The 17577-nt window shown below is 38.5% G+C and overlaps 1 protein-coding gene across 1 annotated transcript in view; it reads left to right on the forward strand.

Moving 5' to 3' along the window:
• carmil3 (capping protein regulator and myosin 1 linker 3) overlaps window positions 1–17087 on the forward strand; it is a 106792-nt gene extending 89705 nt beyond the window's left edge. The window contains 11 exon segments of the mRNA XM_042496966.1: window positions 72–259; window positions 1178–1257; window positions 4658–4777; window positions 7303–7471; window positions 8767–8910; window positions 8912–9137; window positions 11632–11738; window positions 11854–12067; window positions 12702–12773; window positions 13103–13222; window positions 16401–17087. Of these exon segments, the coding sequence (XP_042352900.1) occupies window positions 72–259; window positions 1178–1257; window positions 4658–4777; window positions 7303–7471; window positions 8767–8910; window positions 8912–9137; window positions 11632–11738; window positions 11854–12067; window positions 12702–12773; window positions 13103–13222; window positions 16401–16441 (1481 nt within the window). The 3' untranslated portion in view covers window positions 16442–17087.
• The last annotated feature ends 490 nt before the right edge of the window (window positions 17088–17577 follow it).

The raw sequence follows: 17577 nt of genomic DNA on the forward strand, positions 1-17577 counted from the left end.
ACCAGGTTTAAATGCAGTGTGCTGGAGGCCAAAATGTGACGAAACTTTATTTTTATTTCATGTCGTCGGAGGTTTAGGTGATGAGCCCAGTCCCTCTCCCACCCCGTCTGCTCCACCGCACTCTGCACCTCTTACCCACTCGGCATCATGGGAGTGCCTGTCCACCCTCCCCACCAACGGCTCGCCCTTGCGTCATGTGACCCACGTCAGGCCTCGCCCACCGCGGAGACACAGAGCAGGGCACCCTCCCCCAGAATCTGTAAGTTAATGACAAGTGGTGTGGCAGTGACCTTTGACTTTATTCTGAGTCTTAGTCGGCAGGAATCCCCTTACCTTTGACCTTCTTGTGATGGCAAACTCTGACGAGCAATTACTCTACCATTAATCAGCGTAGAACTGCCATACAGGATGATCCTGATACACCTCAATTAAAATTACACAATTAAAAGGAATGCATAAAACAAATCATACAGCAAGTAAATAAAATGACTAAAATATTAAAAGGCAAGCAGACATTTGGGCACTCACCTGATTTCTAACACGGCTAGAACTTTTTAAAATAGCATGTGGATCGTTTTTATGGCCCCCTGAAGGTAAAGAGACTTTATTGTGCTAGTGGCACCATTGTATATGTTTAGCTGCCGAAAGTTTTATCTCAGACTGGAGCATGAAATTATGTGTTTCCACAAAAGAGCTCAGAAGGCTGCAGAGGTGCAAAGGTAAACCTGACATGTATAGTTTTCAGGGATGTCTTTTATCTCTTGACTGCTGTGTGTGAACCTTTGTTATTTATCTTGTTTTTCATGCCAGTGGCACTTTCTAAAAATAAGCTCCTTTTAAAGTAGGAAGCTGCCGCATGTGTCTCTGTGACTCAAATGTTAATCATGCACAGCCATCTCCCAGGGGCTGCAGGGCAGCCTCTAACTTAGCGGTTTGTTTGTTTAGAGACTTTGTAAAAAGCTTTTTCTAAATCGGTACAAACTCAGTTAAGGCAGCGTGATGAGGAGTTGTTTTACAAACAGACTTCTGTTGGCAGTGGATTTGGTTCTGCCAGCCAGCCATTTGAAATGATAATACCTTATTGTCAGCCTTTCAGCTTTTTGTCGACATGGCGGATTGATCATTGTTATCCTGTTATTCTATCCCTTTCCTGTTATGTGTGTGTGTGTGTGTGTAGCATTGCTCAGAGAATGGAGGAGTCAATATGCTGGAGGATGGACTGCCTGATTTCTACAGCAAGAGAGTTCTTCCTGACAGGTAGTTTACAGAAATGTTTTTTATTTTTGTGCCATTATTAAAAAATGCAGTCAATATGTCTTTACTGCAGCGGGCCCTGAGGACAACACACATTCAAGGGTGGAAGCACAAACATTAAGAAAACTCCACATTAAATCTGGGGGATCAGTAAAACCTAATATTTTATTCTGTATCATCTAAAAGGAGCGTATCCAACCAGACATACAAGAGCTGTAATTATGTGAGACAAACGATTGTACAATTCTGCAGTTTCCTTCAGCTCTATGGAGGATCTTGCAGCTCACTGTCTTGGTTTTAGGCTCACAACTTAACTGTTTTGGTTCACTCTCAGTGCTTTCATTACTTTACAGCAGCAGCAGGCAGCTGTTTTCAGTCAAAAAGTCCTAAAAACTATCTGTACGCCACTTGTTTAGCACCTAAAGGTACCTGTGAAGTTTTTGTCCACTAGTTTCTTTGTAACTGTGCACATGCACATGGACACATGTGCACACGAGTGGCACAATAGACATTCTAGAAAATGGTTTGGAGCCACATGAAGCTACAGGCAATAGTAACACGCCAAGAAATGCAGTTTGGCAGCAAAGGCAAGGAAGATGAAGATTAAAGTTAGCAAACATGGACTCCATGCAGATTTTATATTTTTAGCTTTGCAAATGTTTTATAAGGAAGGAAATACGTCCAATACATCTGTTAGACAGCTAATGAAACACATAATGTGCTCTGGTGAGAACCACTGTATGTAAATAGTAACTTTTTTGTTTACAAGAAAATGCCTCAGGGTACCTTTTACAGTCGAAACAAAGACGTTTTTTTTTTTCTTTGAAATGCGGTTCTGTCCCTTTTTATCATCCTGTGTCCCCTCTGTAAATTTGGAGGTTTTTGCAGGATCGTGTCAGAGCTATTGATGAGTTCTTTTTTAACTCTTGATCTGTTGATTGATGGATATGAGGAGCAGCTACAGTGAGTATATGCAAACTTTTACTCTCAATGTGTCTGATGTTCTGCTGCTTTATCTGTGCCCAGAGTATGCTCTGCGCTCCGGGAGGTGTAACGCGTAATTAAACAGTATATATATTTCAACAGCACTCCTAATGATGGTCCAGCTCCAAAACTAGAAAATCTATTTGTGGCGGCAGATGTTTTAATGGCGGCGGGCTGCCACTGTTTTTACATTTTGCATTAAAATCAATGAATCTAGTCAGTGCATCCTGTTGGTGATAAGGTCCAGGTAATTAATTCCATACCAGTTAATATAAGTTACATGCTTTATTGCATTGCCAACTGCAAAGATTGAGCTTTTGTAGCAGGTAAAAAACAATGCTCCACCCCACATGCACTAATGTATTTCAACTGCAAGTTAGTAAACGCAGGTTTAAGTAAATCACGATGTGTTCTTCACCTTAACTTTCTGATCAGTACTGACATACAGTATTAATATTGCCATGAAGACAGTAACTGAATCAGTGTCTCTCAAACCAAGCAAGAAATAATAGCATAAAGGCCGTGTCATCCCAGTGTGTCGTCTCAAATGGTGACAGGTTTTTTTTTGTCATAATTATGGGATAGTCTTCTCATAATTATCACAAATATTTCCTAATTATGAAAAGTTTCCTCATAATGACAAGATAGTAAGTTATAATCATGAGATACTGAGTAATAATTATAAGAGAAGACGTTTTTTTCTCCCTTGGATGAATGCGATGTGCTTCAATGCTGTATCAGTAAAATGGAAATGTTATCAGTGTTCCTTCACATTGTTTTGAATTGGAGAGAATAATTTCATACATTTCATTCAGATAGGGCTGAAGTGAATGATATCAGTCTTGTGGCTGCTTAACATGTATCTGCATGCCTCAAATTAATCGTGTATGAAGATGTTAATGATTTTAGTTTTAGTCTTCCTATAGGGTAAACTGCTCTGGGCACAAAGTAAAAGGCCACTAATCAATCAGCTGTGTCAAAAATAGCAATATATGGCCCTATATAAAACGAGTTTTCCTTCTAGTTTATTTTACAAGTATTGCAACAGGACTATTAGATGTCCTTCTCTACTTTGCTTTTGTTATTGCATGCCATGCAATAGCAATAGCATCAATGATGAATGAACACTATGTTCCTAAAGCACTCTGGCATAGACGCAGTGGAGACTTTCCATTTGTACTGAATGGAGGCCTCATTTGTAGCTCTATTTGTTCAATAACTAGAACATAATTCATTATATAAGATAAATCATTTTGGTTACTGTCAGAGTCCAGCCTCCTGTTTATTAATTTTCCTTTGAAAGTGCACAGTGGTCATGAAAAATCATTTTCTGTGTATTAGAGACAACATTCATTGTCTACATATACACATCTGTGGCAAAGCAACTATATATTTAAGAAATGCTACTACTTCCTTACATTAATACAACCACTTTGACCCAGGATTTGTCCTCAGTGGCACATGGTGTGAAAGTATACTGCAAAAGTAATCAAATTTCAATAAATCATTGTATTTTGATATTGGAGTTAAGATGATTTTAACCTTTGCGGTCACTTTGAAGCCACTAAAATCAATATTTATGTATAAACAATGGGTTACATGTCTACTTGTATGTGAGAAGGTGATGAACCAACAGTTAATTATCACTCAACTCTGCAATAGCTCATTGCTCATTGCTCATTGCTTGTTTTTAGGGACATCCACTTTGCTGTTTTGGATCACAAATCGCTCCTGTCTGCATTGTTTTTAGCAGCAGAAGGCAGCTAGTTTCATTAGGTATTCAGCACTATACTATCCAGTAACATATTTGAGCGTTCGGCAGCTAAAATGTAAGATATTTCCCTCCAGAGCTGGTGTAGACCAAAAACTGAGCTAAAACGAAAGTTGAATACTGGGATGTCATTCTTCATTGAGAAGTTAAAGGTGCTCTATGTGCTCTAACTAATTTATTCTGGGCATATAATAAAAACAGATTTGATTGATATTGTAGCCTGATCATGGCTCAAAAATATTCATCTCAAACTGCGCTGTGACTACCCAAACCTCATGTAAATTGTGGTTCCCAAACTGTTAAAAGGCTACATAACAGTGTGTGCTTAAAGTTCACCAGCAGTGCATGAAAAAGATTCATTGGGGCAGCATAAACTACGCCTTCTGTCAAATATATAAAACCATCTGCACAGGCCCACTCAGAATAAAAAAAAATGTTATTGGCAAATGGTTCATTAGCTGTAACACTGGGATTCACAAGCCAATAATGACTTGCATATATTGGTCAGTAATGGATGAAGGGTGATTGCATTAATAGCAAATCAACAAAATGACCTCTAACTCTGATCCTATTGTTTGTATCCATCTGTTCTATTACTCTGTCATCTTTTCCAATATCCTCTCTCTTCTCGTCTTTCTCTCCCCTCAGTCAGTTGTCATCCCTCCATCAGGGCCAGTCACTAAGGAGAAAGAAAAGACGCAGCGTGTTGTCCATTTTCTCTGGCTTTCGCAAGAACCGCAACTCCACCATCTCTAACCAGGACTCGGAGTAAGTATGCAGCACAGGGGCTGAGTGGAGGGGATGAAATTAACATTTAAGTGCATGGACCTAGAGAATGAGACGGCTGTTAAATTAATCCAGCGCTGGGCATTAACGTCACTTCATAGCTTCATAAATATTTTAATGGAAGAAAATGTTTTGCTGTCTCCAACTGTTTTCCTTTGCTTTGAATTTATGGCATTGCATACATTTAAGCTGCCGTTACATTACAGCGCCATAGTTTAAAAAGTAGACTGTATTGCAAAGGGGAAAAGAGAAAAGGCAAACGTTATTGTAGAAAATAAACTACCAAAGGAGTTACACATAGTGGAGAAAAAGGCAGTCAGAGCTGCGTGTGTGTTTCAACTGACAGATGCGCTCATAAATTGAACTTAAAGGAATTGTTGCGACGCTGAAAAGTGGTGACGCAAACACCTCTTCTGTTTAACAACCATGCTGCAGCGAACGGAGGCCAAGTTTTACAGCAGCCTACAGTAGTCTGAAAGAGTCGAATAAAATAACAGCTGACTCATCTAAAGGATAGCTATAGATAGACACAGCTTTTAAAAAAAAAGGTCAACCATGCTGTACAGTATAGCATTTTACCTTCAGATTGTTGCTAAGCAATCAAAGAGATTGTTCTTGTTCTTCTCACCGTTTCTTTTTACAACTGCGCAGTGTGTGGGAATTGCAGCGGCATCTGGTCCAAAATGTGTTCATTTACTACGACATCTTCAAATTGTTGACATAAGAAGCGAGAGCATGTGATGTTCAGTAAATTGTAATAAAAGGTCAAGTGTGCAGGATTCAGGGGGATATATGGAAGAAATTGCTTATAATATGTTAACTATGTTTTCTTTAGACTATAATGACCTGGAAACGCAGACACAACGTGAAACTGCTTTATTCTGTGTTTTTACTTGTTTAAATCACCTGGCCTGTTGGTTTGGGAGAGAGAAAAGATTATTTGCCCCTTGGTAAAAACCTCCTGAACAATGAATTGTAACATTAACACTAAACTAGAACTAAACCCCCAGACCAGTTTTTTCAGTTAAAAACCAAAATATATACTGGTAGTGTTGTTCATTGATTCAGGTCTAATCTTGAAATTTTTGTGCAAAGTATTAAAATTCTACATATTGTGTGTGAATATGCATAGAGAATGCCCTCTGAAGGTTGAAACCTGCTATTGCACTTGAATTTTACTTGAATTTTGCTTTAAGCTCACATTGTGCGGTGTCCGTCACCGCCCTGCCGCCACCCTCTCACCAATAGACCCCACCCTTTCTTCTCTGCAGGCTGTGGAGGGTCAGACAGCGGTCTGTAACGCTCACCACATACATGAAACAAAAGCCCCATGAACAAACAGCCAATAACAGAGGTGCACACTTGTCACCTTTTGGCAAAAATTGCCATTTTGAATCCAAAATAGGTCATTTGAAGGAGAAGACAGAATCATGGGGAGTAAATGAGGTCAGTTTGTCTGTCCTCATGGTAAGAATCTCTTAAAGTAGTGTTATGATAAGTTGTGGCTTTATGACGATGTGTCAGGCATGGCAATTTTAGCCTCATTAGGTTGTTTTTATTTAGCAAACATTAGCCAGTGTTTCCCTTGCGTCACTGCTAGTACTGAGTTACGATATGATGCATTCAAGCGTTATTCAGTAAAAATGAAGACTGGGTGAATAGAAATATATTGTTTTCATGTCATGTTTAATGTAATCTTATAAAAAGTAGTTTTTACCGCGAAACTTGAATAAATGCCGCTTTTTGAAGGCAAAAACAGAGCACTTAATATTTTTGGACTTACAAACGATTTTCAGTCAAAATTAGTGAGGGTAGGCACGTACAAACAGCTGCTCCTGGCTTGCGTCTCTCTCTCTTTCTCTCAGAGAAAGTTGAAGTTTTGTTTACAACCACAGAAAGCAAGGAAGAACCAAACTAAAGTTTTCTGTCTGTCTATTGATCTTCTCTGCTTCCTTTCAGTGCTGAGGACAGTGCTGCACCTTAACACATGCGCGCATGCACACACACACGCACGCACGCACGCACGCGCACACACACACTCACACACACACACACACACACACACATACCACTTCATATGCAACTCCAACATGCAACAAACAGCAATGGAGTCCAATTATAAATAAGTTCTTATGCCAAGTCGAAAAGACAAATTGTTCAGTCGGGTGTTTCAGCTCTTTTGTCTGGTGCGGACAAAAATAAACAAATGTTGTAAAAGAGAATATGGATCAAGAGGGGAAGAAAAAAAAACTAAACATGATTCAACTATCATTCAGCAACAGGCAACACTCGACAAATCGGATGAGTTTACATAAATTCTTAGTCTGGGATACTGCTAGTGCAATGTATAAATAACATAACAAGTAGGTGAATTTGAGGGCACGTTAGATCACCCAACACTTAGTCACATCATCCTGTGCCTCTCAGGCAAAACCTCAGCCCCAGAAACGTGTGTGAATATGATTCACATATCAAAATGTCTTGTGTTGTCTGTCTGTCCGCTCCAGCAGCGCCTCGGAGAACGTCTACTCGATGATTCAGCACCCTAAGGAAGCTGGGAGGCCAGAGAGCGCTGTTCCCGGAGCAAACGGGACCATGTCTTCACCTCGGCCCATGCAGGGCGTACCTGTGCATGGGATGAGGGCTGCCAGCCCCCCCTGCCTCATCCAAAGACAGGTACAGTGTCGGGACGGTCACAGTGAGCATGCAGTCAACACTGTTCTACTAGAAATCTAAACTCTAACAACAGCAGGCAGCTACTGACAGTGAATTGCAATCAGCTCAGAGGGTGCTTGTTCTGGCTAAATGTGACCTTTGACCTGTGGAAGCATAGTGAAACTTTATTAGTGTGTATTTTATTTTCCAAATAGCCAAAACTCTTTGGCACAAGTGTCATTATTCCTCTGTGGAATAGTGCGCCAAACTGGCACAGCAAACACTTTAAAAAATGCAAATGTGCAACTATTTAAAAAAAATCATATCTTCTGTCTGCTTTTAATCCAACTCATAAATTGGGATCCAATTTGCATCCTGTTCCAAATTCCTACAGTTTCACATGGCACGACGCAGTGCATGCTGTGCCCACAACCAGTCTACCCAGTCCAGTCCTGTGTTGGATGTGTGTAGCTTGTCAGATTTGTGGAGGACTATATGGCCTATTTTAAAATCTCTTGCCTAGAGGCACGTGCAGACACAGAGAGAGTTGGAGTTTTCCAAATCCCTTTGGTTCTAAAAGTAGAGTCCATGGATCCTCACTGAGCCTTGAGGGGATTTGAGGACATCCCCAGAAAAATGAGGGCTAATTTAATTTTAGTATAATTAATTTCACTAGAATTGCAAAATTGTTAATCGCAGCCTTCACTCTCTCTGCTGTTACCACCAGACTAGACAATTTAATGATTCAGTTCATCATCTACAACAAGGAATCCTAAACCGTGTATTATGAGGCATGTGAGGTTAAGTTTTAACCCTTTGAAACCTGAGCAAATTGGCTTGATTTTTTTTTCAAAAGCATGGGAACAAGGCAATGTGCTTCTTAAGAAGAAATTAAATTAATTAGAAAAATTATAAAAAGTACAAGAAAGTTACCTAAAAATAGAAATAGAAAAATAACAGAGAAAAAAGTGAAAAATAACCCCCCCCACAAAAAGGAAATGACCTGAAAAAGGTGCTTAAAATAATAATAACTGTAGAATAATTTTAAATGCATAGTATGATAATTTTTAATCTAGTTTTTTTTTAATTTTCCAAATCTACTGAGTTCTTGCAATTTGTAAAAGCGTTTTTTGCCGAGTTGCTCATTGCCTTTTCTCCCATGTTTTTAAAAGACATCAAACCTATTTGCTCAGATTTTGAAGGTTTTATCCCTTTCAAGGTGTCTGACTCCAGCACAAGAAAAGTGATGTCGATCCAGGTTTCAAAGGTTTAAAGACTCAGTTATGTATCTTTTTTGTGTTTTTGTCCTTGTCCAGTCCACAGACCTGGTCAGCATGGTGTACAGCTGCATCGGGGCCGAAATCGAAGACTCGGATGGGAGCAGCACCTGTGACATCAAAGAGACAGAGCAAGACGCCGACAGATCAACTGCCATCTCAGATGTCCCAGCAGACACTCGGAACGAATGGCCACGTGGTGTCCTCCAAACAACAGACGGACAGACAGATGGAGACGGGCAGGCAGGAGAGGATCGTGCCCCTGACAGACTCAAGGACTGAGACGGAGGAGGACAGACAGAGCAGCGGAGGAAGCGTGGCCCCCTGTGGGCCGAGGCCAGACCCGCCCCCACAGAGCACCAAGCCCAGTCTGGTTGTCATGAAGCAGAGACACCTGCAGGAGAGTTTAGGTACTGCAGCCCAGACACCATGTGGAGTTTTATTAACATCATTTTATAGATGCATCGCCTCAGTTTGTTTCCTCATTCTAACAGCCCAAGTGACTCGTACTGTTAAATACATAATGTTGAACCTCACATGCTCCTCAGAATACAGTCGCTGCATATAAGCTTCTGTGCTTCCCAAGAACAACACAGATCACTGAATAGAAAGCAAGCATGCTTACTTATTAAATACCTTTACCCTGGTAGGTAGCATTGCATCACAAAATTGTTAAATACTTAAGTTCACCGTCAGTTGTTGGAAAAGAAATGCAGTTTCTTTCCTTTTGATCACTGCAGAAGTGCTGCGATGTACTGAGCTGTGTCAGGGCTATGGCTTGGCAAGATATTGAATATAATAACTGTATCGCAGCCTTTTTCCACGATATTTAAAGTGCCTATATCGGGAACATCGAGTTTGAATTGTCACACTTTTTTAAAGTCACTGGAGTGACACTCACTTCGCCGTTTTGGTTCTCTCGCTCTCTCCTTTTGCTCACCCCCTCTCAAATCACACACAAAAAGAGAGACTCACACACATGGCACGTCACACACACTCAGTTTCTCCCGAGCTGTAGAGTGTGAGCAGGCGAAACATGTTTTTGTATCTACAGGCCTCCAGACTGTGACTATTTAGTGGCATTTTACAACCATGGAACACCAGTGCAACTGGCAAATATTATTATTAAATGAACTGAAGAGCTTTTAGTTTGTTTCCAGATCACAGCAAGTAAATCCTCACATATGACGGCTCTGCGATATTTCCTTTAACTGCTTAATGCCAACATCTAACTGTTGACTGGAAGCTTCCAAGTTCACAGCAAAAAAAAAAAAACAAACAAAAAAAAAAAAAACACTTCCAGCCCAAGATGAGCTGGATGCTTCAGAATAAAAGCACCAGTGGTTCTGCTTTTATTTATTCAGTTACAACAATACTTCATTTAACTTTATTATAACTGCATTTTATTTAACTTTATTATGACAGTACTTTATTTAACTTAATTGTAACTGTAGTTCATTTGATAATTTTGTGTTTTCATTGTCTACAGTAGTTTAGAAGGGATTTCAAAACACAGAGATATACACATGTATTGCACCATTTCAAATACTGACTTCAGCAGATATTGTTTTTTTTATCTCTCATTTTTCATCATACTGCTGGCAGCATTATTTTAGAAACACTACTTTATTTCAAAATTAAGTAATAATTTAAATTAAAAGCATCACAACTTTGTGACAACCATAATACTGTCTGATAAAATGTGACACTAGTTAATTAGTGTGACATGCTGAAGACAGCTGGCTGGTTCTGTGTAATTATATGCTTTTTTCAAAATCCATTTGCTGATGTTAAATGCAGCATGTGGCACCTTTTTTGCCCCCAGTTGATGGTAGTTACTCGCTATAATGTAAAATTAATGATGAACTAACAGATTTACATGCAGTAAAAAGAAATATATAGATGTCAGATATCATAATACTGATTGACACCGATGCATTTATGGTTAAACTCTACTTGCTATGTGGCTGCCTGTTAAGTTAGATGTTTATTTTTGTTGTTTTTTGGTTTGGTTTGTCTAATCTTGTTTGATTTTATTTTTATATCTTTCTTTTTTCCTTTTTTTATGACTATAGATCCTTTTATATCTATATTATTTGTGCAATGCTCATACGAAGCCAAAAAAGCTCAGATGAAGCCAAATAAGAAGTAAGAAAACTTCTGTGCTATAGAAGCCAAGATTAGTTCAACATCATTAAAAGAACATTTGCTGAAGACAAGTTTGTCAGAGTGAGTTGGACAGAGATGGACAGAGATTCGATTGGCTTAGTCCCAAAAGCTGTCCAAAACTATAATGGCCTTTACAGAAAGAGGGCTCAGTTCTCAGCTCCTGTTGGTTTCAAATCCAGACTTTGTAATGAAAAAAACAACAACCTCTTCAGCTATAAAAGCAGCTTTAGACTGTACTGGCTTAAAGGGAATTAAAATATCAGTACTATAACAGGGGGCCAGAACAGTGCAAATCAATGTAAAGATATGCAGACATAAAAAAAGCGAAATGGTACAGAAAAGTAGACTTTTATCTCTACTCATTAACTGGAGATGATGTCAATGACAACCCAGCAGCATATCAACATGAATATAGACACATACACATGTATATGATTATGATTTTTTTTTGTCTCCCTTGAGGTCGTAGAAACCCTTAAGACAGAAATTTCAAGCACCCCAGTCCATAATTGCAGGTCCTTTACTGTTACTGTTACTCTTTATCTTCTGTTTGTGCAATGCATGTATGTTTTGGCACCGATTTCGGTCCCTTCCTTAGTCAAGGTTTACATTTCTAATTACAGAACGCACATGAAATATGTGCACCTGCTACTTTGTGCTTAAAGGATTTGAATTTTCAAACAAAGCTTTCAGATCATTGTAGAATCTGTGTTGACTGTATTTTTGTCTTTCCAGAAGAGGCAGGAAGGCTGCAAGGAGAAGAAGACCAGTGTGACAGAAAGCATGAAGAGAAGCAGAGAGCGCGAGGGCCGGAGGGACAGCGTCCTCTTTTACCCAATAAGGTATGTGTGCAGCATGTAAAACAGAAAGACACAAAAAAAAGAAAAACAGAGGACACATTTTCAAGTAACTCTCAAGCAGCAGACACCCTAACATAAGCAAGTGCTCTTCCTTCAGCCCAATCTCGACCTCTCAAGAGACAAGACCTCTCCGGAGAAGGTTGTGACCTCTCCCAAAACCTCACCGTCAGTCCAGGTGGAGAACCGGCCCAACGAACAGAGGAGCTTGCCTTCTGCTCAACCAATCATTCCAGAGGAGGAGACCGCTGACAGGGAAAGCCCACCAACATCTGCCAAGTCTGGGACAGACGCAGCAGATCCTGTCAGTCCAGGTACAACGTACAACTTACTGTAGACCAAAGTAGTGACAGAAGTTGGAAATTAAAATTTAAACAGTGTGGTTGTTACTTTAAAGTTATTTTTGGAATTTTTGTTAAAGTTTCAGATCTTACAGACTATACTAGAAGTGGATGAATTTTTGTGTACTACAGTTTTAAAGCCTCAAGTTTGGTATTTTGGCCATAGCATCTTGGTTTTTTGGTGGAGAACTTTCTGGAATGTAGAGTAGTGGATGACCTATTACCCAAAGCATACCCTGCTTTATTGTCTCTTTTTCTTTAAATGGGACCATAATTTACAAAATTACCATTGTGCTATATTGAAGAAGACTTGCAAGTAGTGACTGAGACCATAAACTCAGCGGAAAAATGTTTACTGAAGTAATAAATCATGTGAGATATGGATCATTTTCGTGAAGACTTCGATATAATCTGACCTTTTGCAACCAGTGGAATCGCCCCCTAGTGGCCATTAGAAAAAATGCAGGTCTTAGGCACTTCTGCATTGGCTTCACTTTGTAGACCCAGAAGCTACTTCTACTTATTTCATACACTCTGTGGTCAGTAAAGTCGTGTTGGCGGAAGAAATGCAAATGGTGATATTAATTTCGACCATTCTACTGACCAGATGAGGAAGAAGGCCGTAATGGATTTCCAGCACCATCACGTCACACCAGGAAGTCCAACTCGTTTGACATAGGTACTGTATGTCTGACTCTGGTTTCAGCCCTCCTGCTGTTTTACACACACCATATACACAATCTGCATGCTATTCACTTCTAAACAGTGATGCCTGAGACAAACGCACATCTCGCTATTTTTCTTCATAATTCATGTCAGTGGCGCAGTGCCTTTGTTATTTTTTATGAAATAAAAGCAGCATGAGTCTCTTTATTTGTTGTGCTCCCAAGCCTGTAGAGTTTGCTGGCTATGCACCTACCGCATTACCGCTTCATCCTGCAACCCCTTTTCAGTCCCCACTCCCAACTCTGTGCGTGTGTGTGTGTGTCTCATGCCATCTCCCCTCAGGCATGGAACGGGACAGCCCCTACGATCTGGAGAGGTCCTCAGATCGCAGATTCCCTGTGAAAAAGCCCTGTTTTCCTCAGTACAGAAACAGATCTCTGGACTACCCTGCTGGGACCAGGTGTATGTATCTGTTTCACTTCCTGCAAATATGTACGGTATGACAACCATGAAGGAAAAAAGATATGCACCCTTGTGCTTTTATACAGTTCAAAGTAATATGATGATTTTTATCTGATATAGTTCAGTTTTAAATTCACTGAAAGTAGAGTCACTTAATCTAAAGTTAATTAAAAGCATTTTGTAACTTAAAAAAAAAACTTCACCAGTGTAGTGTTTTTCATGGATGAGTCATACCTTCATATTGGATGCATGCTTGTTCCGGTATTTTATAAATGGCTGACCAAAGAAAGAGATCATAAAACATAATTTAAAGACGTAATTTGGCTGTTTTCCAGAAACAACATGATTGCAGCTGGCAGCCGGATCTGACACTGCCTGGATAAGTGTGCTATTAAAACAAGAACCTCACCATTTTTTCAAACAGGACCTTTTATCTCTCGCACTTTAATTAAAGCTGATTCCTTTTTGATACTACGTTGTGTTATTGAGATAATTGGCAGCTGTGCTCAACCGATTCGTCATCAGTTTCTCCTCGGAGCCATTTGGTATTGGACTAAAAAACAGAGAGGAATTGTAGGTGCACTAATGACACGGCAAAACCACTGCCAATTACCTCTGAAATACACAGCTGTATGTACCTGCTGCATGGGACTCAATCATAAAAAGATCCACATGTCACAAATAATGGCATAAAAGACAGTTTTGTAGAAAGTGTGAACGTAATTGGTCCTCTGTTGCCTGGCTAGTACAATTTCGGGAGGCTGTTGCATCAAGCAGAGACTTTATCATCTGGACAGTAGTCACATTGCCACATTTGCGTTTCCTTCATTAATATAAACCTGAATATTGGAAGTGTAAGGACAATGGATTCTTTGGGGCAGCAGAGCAAGCTGAAAACACATCTGACATTCAGTAGTATCACCTAAAAAACATGTTGGCATTCTTTTTACACATCCAGCAGACAGAACAACTGTAGCATTCATTTGGAGTTTATAGTGAATTGAATAGTGAAAATATACTTTTCCCCATTTTTTGAGGAATCCTGTGGAACTTCTTCAAGGACCGCTGGTTCAAAACCACTGGTTTATTAACAGGTGGTTGTCAAGAGCGAAGTTGTGTACCAGAAATCCAAAACAATGCAAAATAGACCAAAAAGGCTTGGCATAATTGAGGGAAACTGCATGGTTTTGTTATAATTAGAGTTGGATTTGAAAAAATGATTTTCTGATTCAAATGGATCTTCATTTGAATGCTCTGATATTGATTCATGAATATAAATCCAGAGATTGATACAGTGTTCCCACAGTTATGGAAAACCTGGAAAAGACATGAAATTTCACAGTCACAGTTTCCAGGCCATGAAAAGTCATGGAATAAGTAAAAATCATTAGAATTTTTTCATTTGAATTTTTTAATTTTACATTTTTTAAGACTTTTTACAGTAATCTTCTGTGATAAACATGTGCAGCACTTGTTTTTTTGAACAAAATGTATTTCCTGTAGCTGTTGACGTAGCATAGCTGTAAGATGCATTAATATGTGTCACTTTCTTATCATCACGTATGTTTCTGTAATTTTTTCCTGCGTTCTGCGTCTGCCTTCATGTATTCCTGTTAGCTGAAATTGTTTTTTGATTAGAGTGTGAATCAGATATGTCTGAAATGCCGTGCAACTGGGGTAAAAAAATGAAAGGCTCAATTAAAAAAGCGTAGGATACCTGAATATATGCATTTTCTTATGGCTGCATGAGACTTCAACCTGATTCAATTTGTATGTCCGGCCTTTTGTTCTTTGTACAGCGAGATCTGGCATGAAAGACTGTTGAACCTCAGTCAAAACATGCTGGGAGCTGCTCCACTGAAGGCTTCACCAAGCCTAAAATGTCTGGTTGCATTTCAGATTTAAAAACCATGAACAAAGAGTTGTACGAAAACAAAGCCATACCAATGATATGGAAAATTGAGGAAATAATTGTGGTAATACCACAGTCAGATACATATTATGGAAAAAAAGCAAAATATATATATTATAAATATGTTATATATATTTATAATATATATGTATATATATATATATATATATATATATTTATATGTTATATCAAGGTGGCCAAAAAAAATAACAGGCTGTGGCAACTTTAACATGCACATATATATAAATATATATGTGTGTGTGTGTGTGTGTGTGTGTGTGTGTGTGTGTGCGCGGTGCCCATAGAGTTGTTGAAAATGATGGTCTCTGAAGCGTCATTTATACACTAGAATTATGCTTCGTTTTTCATTTTATTTACATTAATGCCTAGCTTAAAGGATTGCAGTTAGCATTTAATCAGTGTTTTGTCATTGAAATAAATGTGTGTGGGTTTTTTTTTTTAAATCTAATAGTATATCTAAAAATGTTTTCTATTTTGCACTCATAATAATGACATTTTTTTATGTTACATATTGTCATTATTTTGCAAATTTTAATTAATAAAAAAAATACAGATAACTCAAGACTCTGAGGACCCTCTTGGAGTCTTGGACCTCCTGTTGAAGACCCATGGCATAAAATATTGATTGTAACAGCTTTAAACCAGGAATAACTTGATTTTTTGGCCACTTGGGGTCAGCACAAACACTGTATTTGGAGTTGATACGGTAAAGATGTTAGTGAAGAGCTGCCTGTTTACATATCAAGCACTTACACAACAACAATAGCTTTCATTTGAAGTCATGTTTGTGTTCAGCTGATGAATGTAAGGAGTTAATGTTCTTTGCTTGTTTCCACTCATCTAGGCAATTTATTTTGACCAAATGACATATCCAAAAAAACACTTAAGTCACAATATCTTCCCAAAATCCTTTAGTTATTTTCCTGTTTAAAAAAGTTTTTCCAGTGTTTCCTGTAGTGTACAGAAGCTGAGAGCTCAACTCTTCATCTCAAGATAATGGCATTTAAAACATGTATTATAAATAATTGCAAGCACTGCAGTTCTTGTGTCCTGTACAGGTTTGTCTCTTGCTTGTCTCTTTTGTCCAATATTAATTCTTGAGTCTGCAAGATAGGGTGAAGTTAGGCTTGTCACTACGGATGACCCATTTCACATTGCACATAATCACTTGATCCATTTCTAATGTAAAATGTTTGATTAGTGCAGCTTTAAAGTCATGTTCTAACACTGTATCTTCTTGTTCAGGTTATGAAAGTCCCCAACTTGGTAATCGAGACGCTTTATGACATTACCAGCGGACTAGAGGAAGTTTTCTGGGAAGGAAAGACTGGAACATGGAGGACTGGAGAGAGACAAGCTTTTGAACTGTGTGGACATGAGTGACAAAGCTCCAACAGCTGCTTTTTTTTATTTTAATCCATGTAAACATTCGTTGCTGGAAATGCATGTACTGTATGCTTTCTGTTTTGAACTGGTTGCACTTGCTATGGTTTTTCTCAGGCATAAGGGAAGCTCTGACCTGCAGTACATAAAGCACACACTGTAGTTCATTGTCTCTCCAGTAGGCTTGTCATGAACTGTGTGGTGTTTGGGCAAAATAATTTAATATTGAAAACACTTGTCTTCTCACCCCCTTCCCTGTCTTTTACTGACAATCTGTGACAACAAAAAGTGAGTTTGTACTGTATTTATTCTAATGGAGGTGTAAATATGGAATATAAAACTGCACTAACCATTGTGGTTACTATACCAGTTAACAATCATGTTTTTATTTGTGATAATATAATTTGATAACTGTGTTTCTAAGTATGCTTTTCTTGGTGTATGCTGGTGATGATGATGATTGAGAAATGTGCACCATGCACTTAGCACTCCCATCTGTTCAAGAGTATTTAAGTCAGTCAGTGAATCACTTCCAGTTTTAATCTGATTTTGCAGGCCTGAAAATGAGTATATTTTCTAAAAATGCTTCTATGAATCAGAACAAATAAAATTGACTTTACACAAGGAACTGGATTGTTAAAATTTATTTTTAAGCATACCTTTTGAACCCTTTGAAACTTTCTTTTGAAACCTTTGAAATTTTCAAAAACAGGAGGAGGGCAAAAAGCAACTTAACAAGATGTGATCAAACAAATAGCAACAATTTACAAAGTTCATTACCAGATTACCAGATAAAAAGTTAAAAACAAAAGAAAGAAAAAGACCTAGAAAAATTGCTGAAATTAAAATAATTTTTTGACTTTTTTATGCAGTTTTGGACGACATTCTATAGTATGTCAAAAATGTCAAATTTTGTCAAAGAATGGCTGAAAACAACATAGCTTTTAGAAAAACGTCATAGTATAGTATGTCATCAAAACGGCATGAAAAAGTCAGTATGTCGTCCAAAACGGTATAAAAATGTCATAGTTTAGTATGT

This window comes from Plectropomus leopardus, chromosome 12 (genome assembly GCF_008729295.1).
Source record: "Plectropomus leopardus isolate mb chromosome 12, YSFRI_Pleo_2.0, whole genome shotgun sequence".
In the NCBI taxonomy this organism is placed as follows: domain Eukaryota; kingdom Metazoa; phylum Chordata; class Actinopteri; order Perciformes; family Serranidae; genus Plectropomus; species Plectropomus leopardus.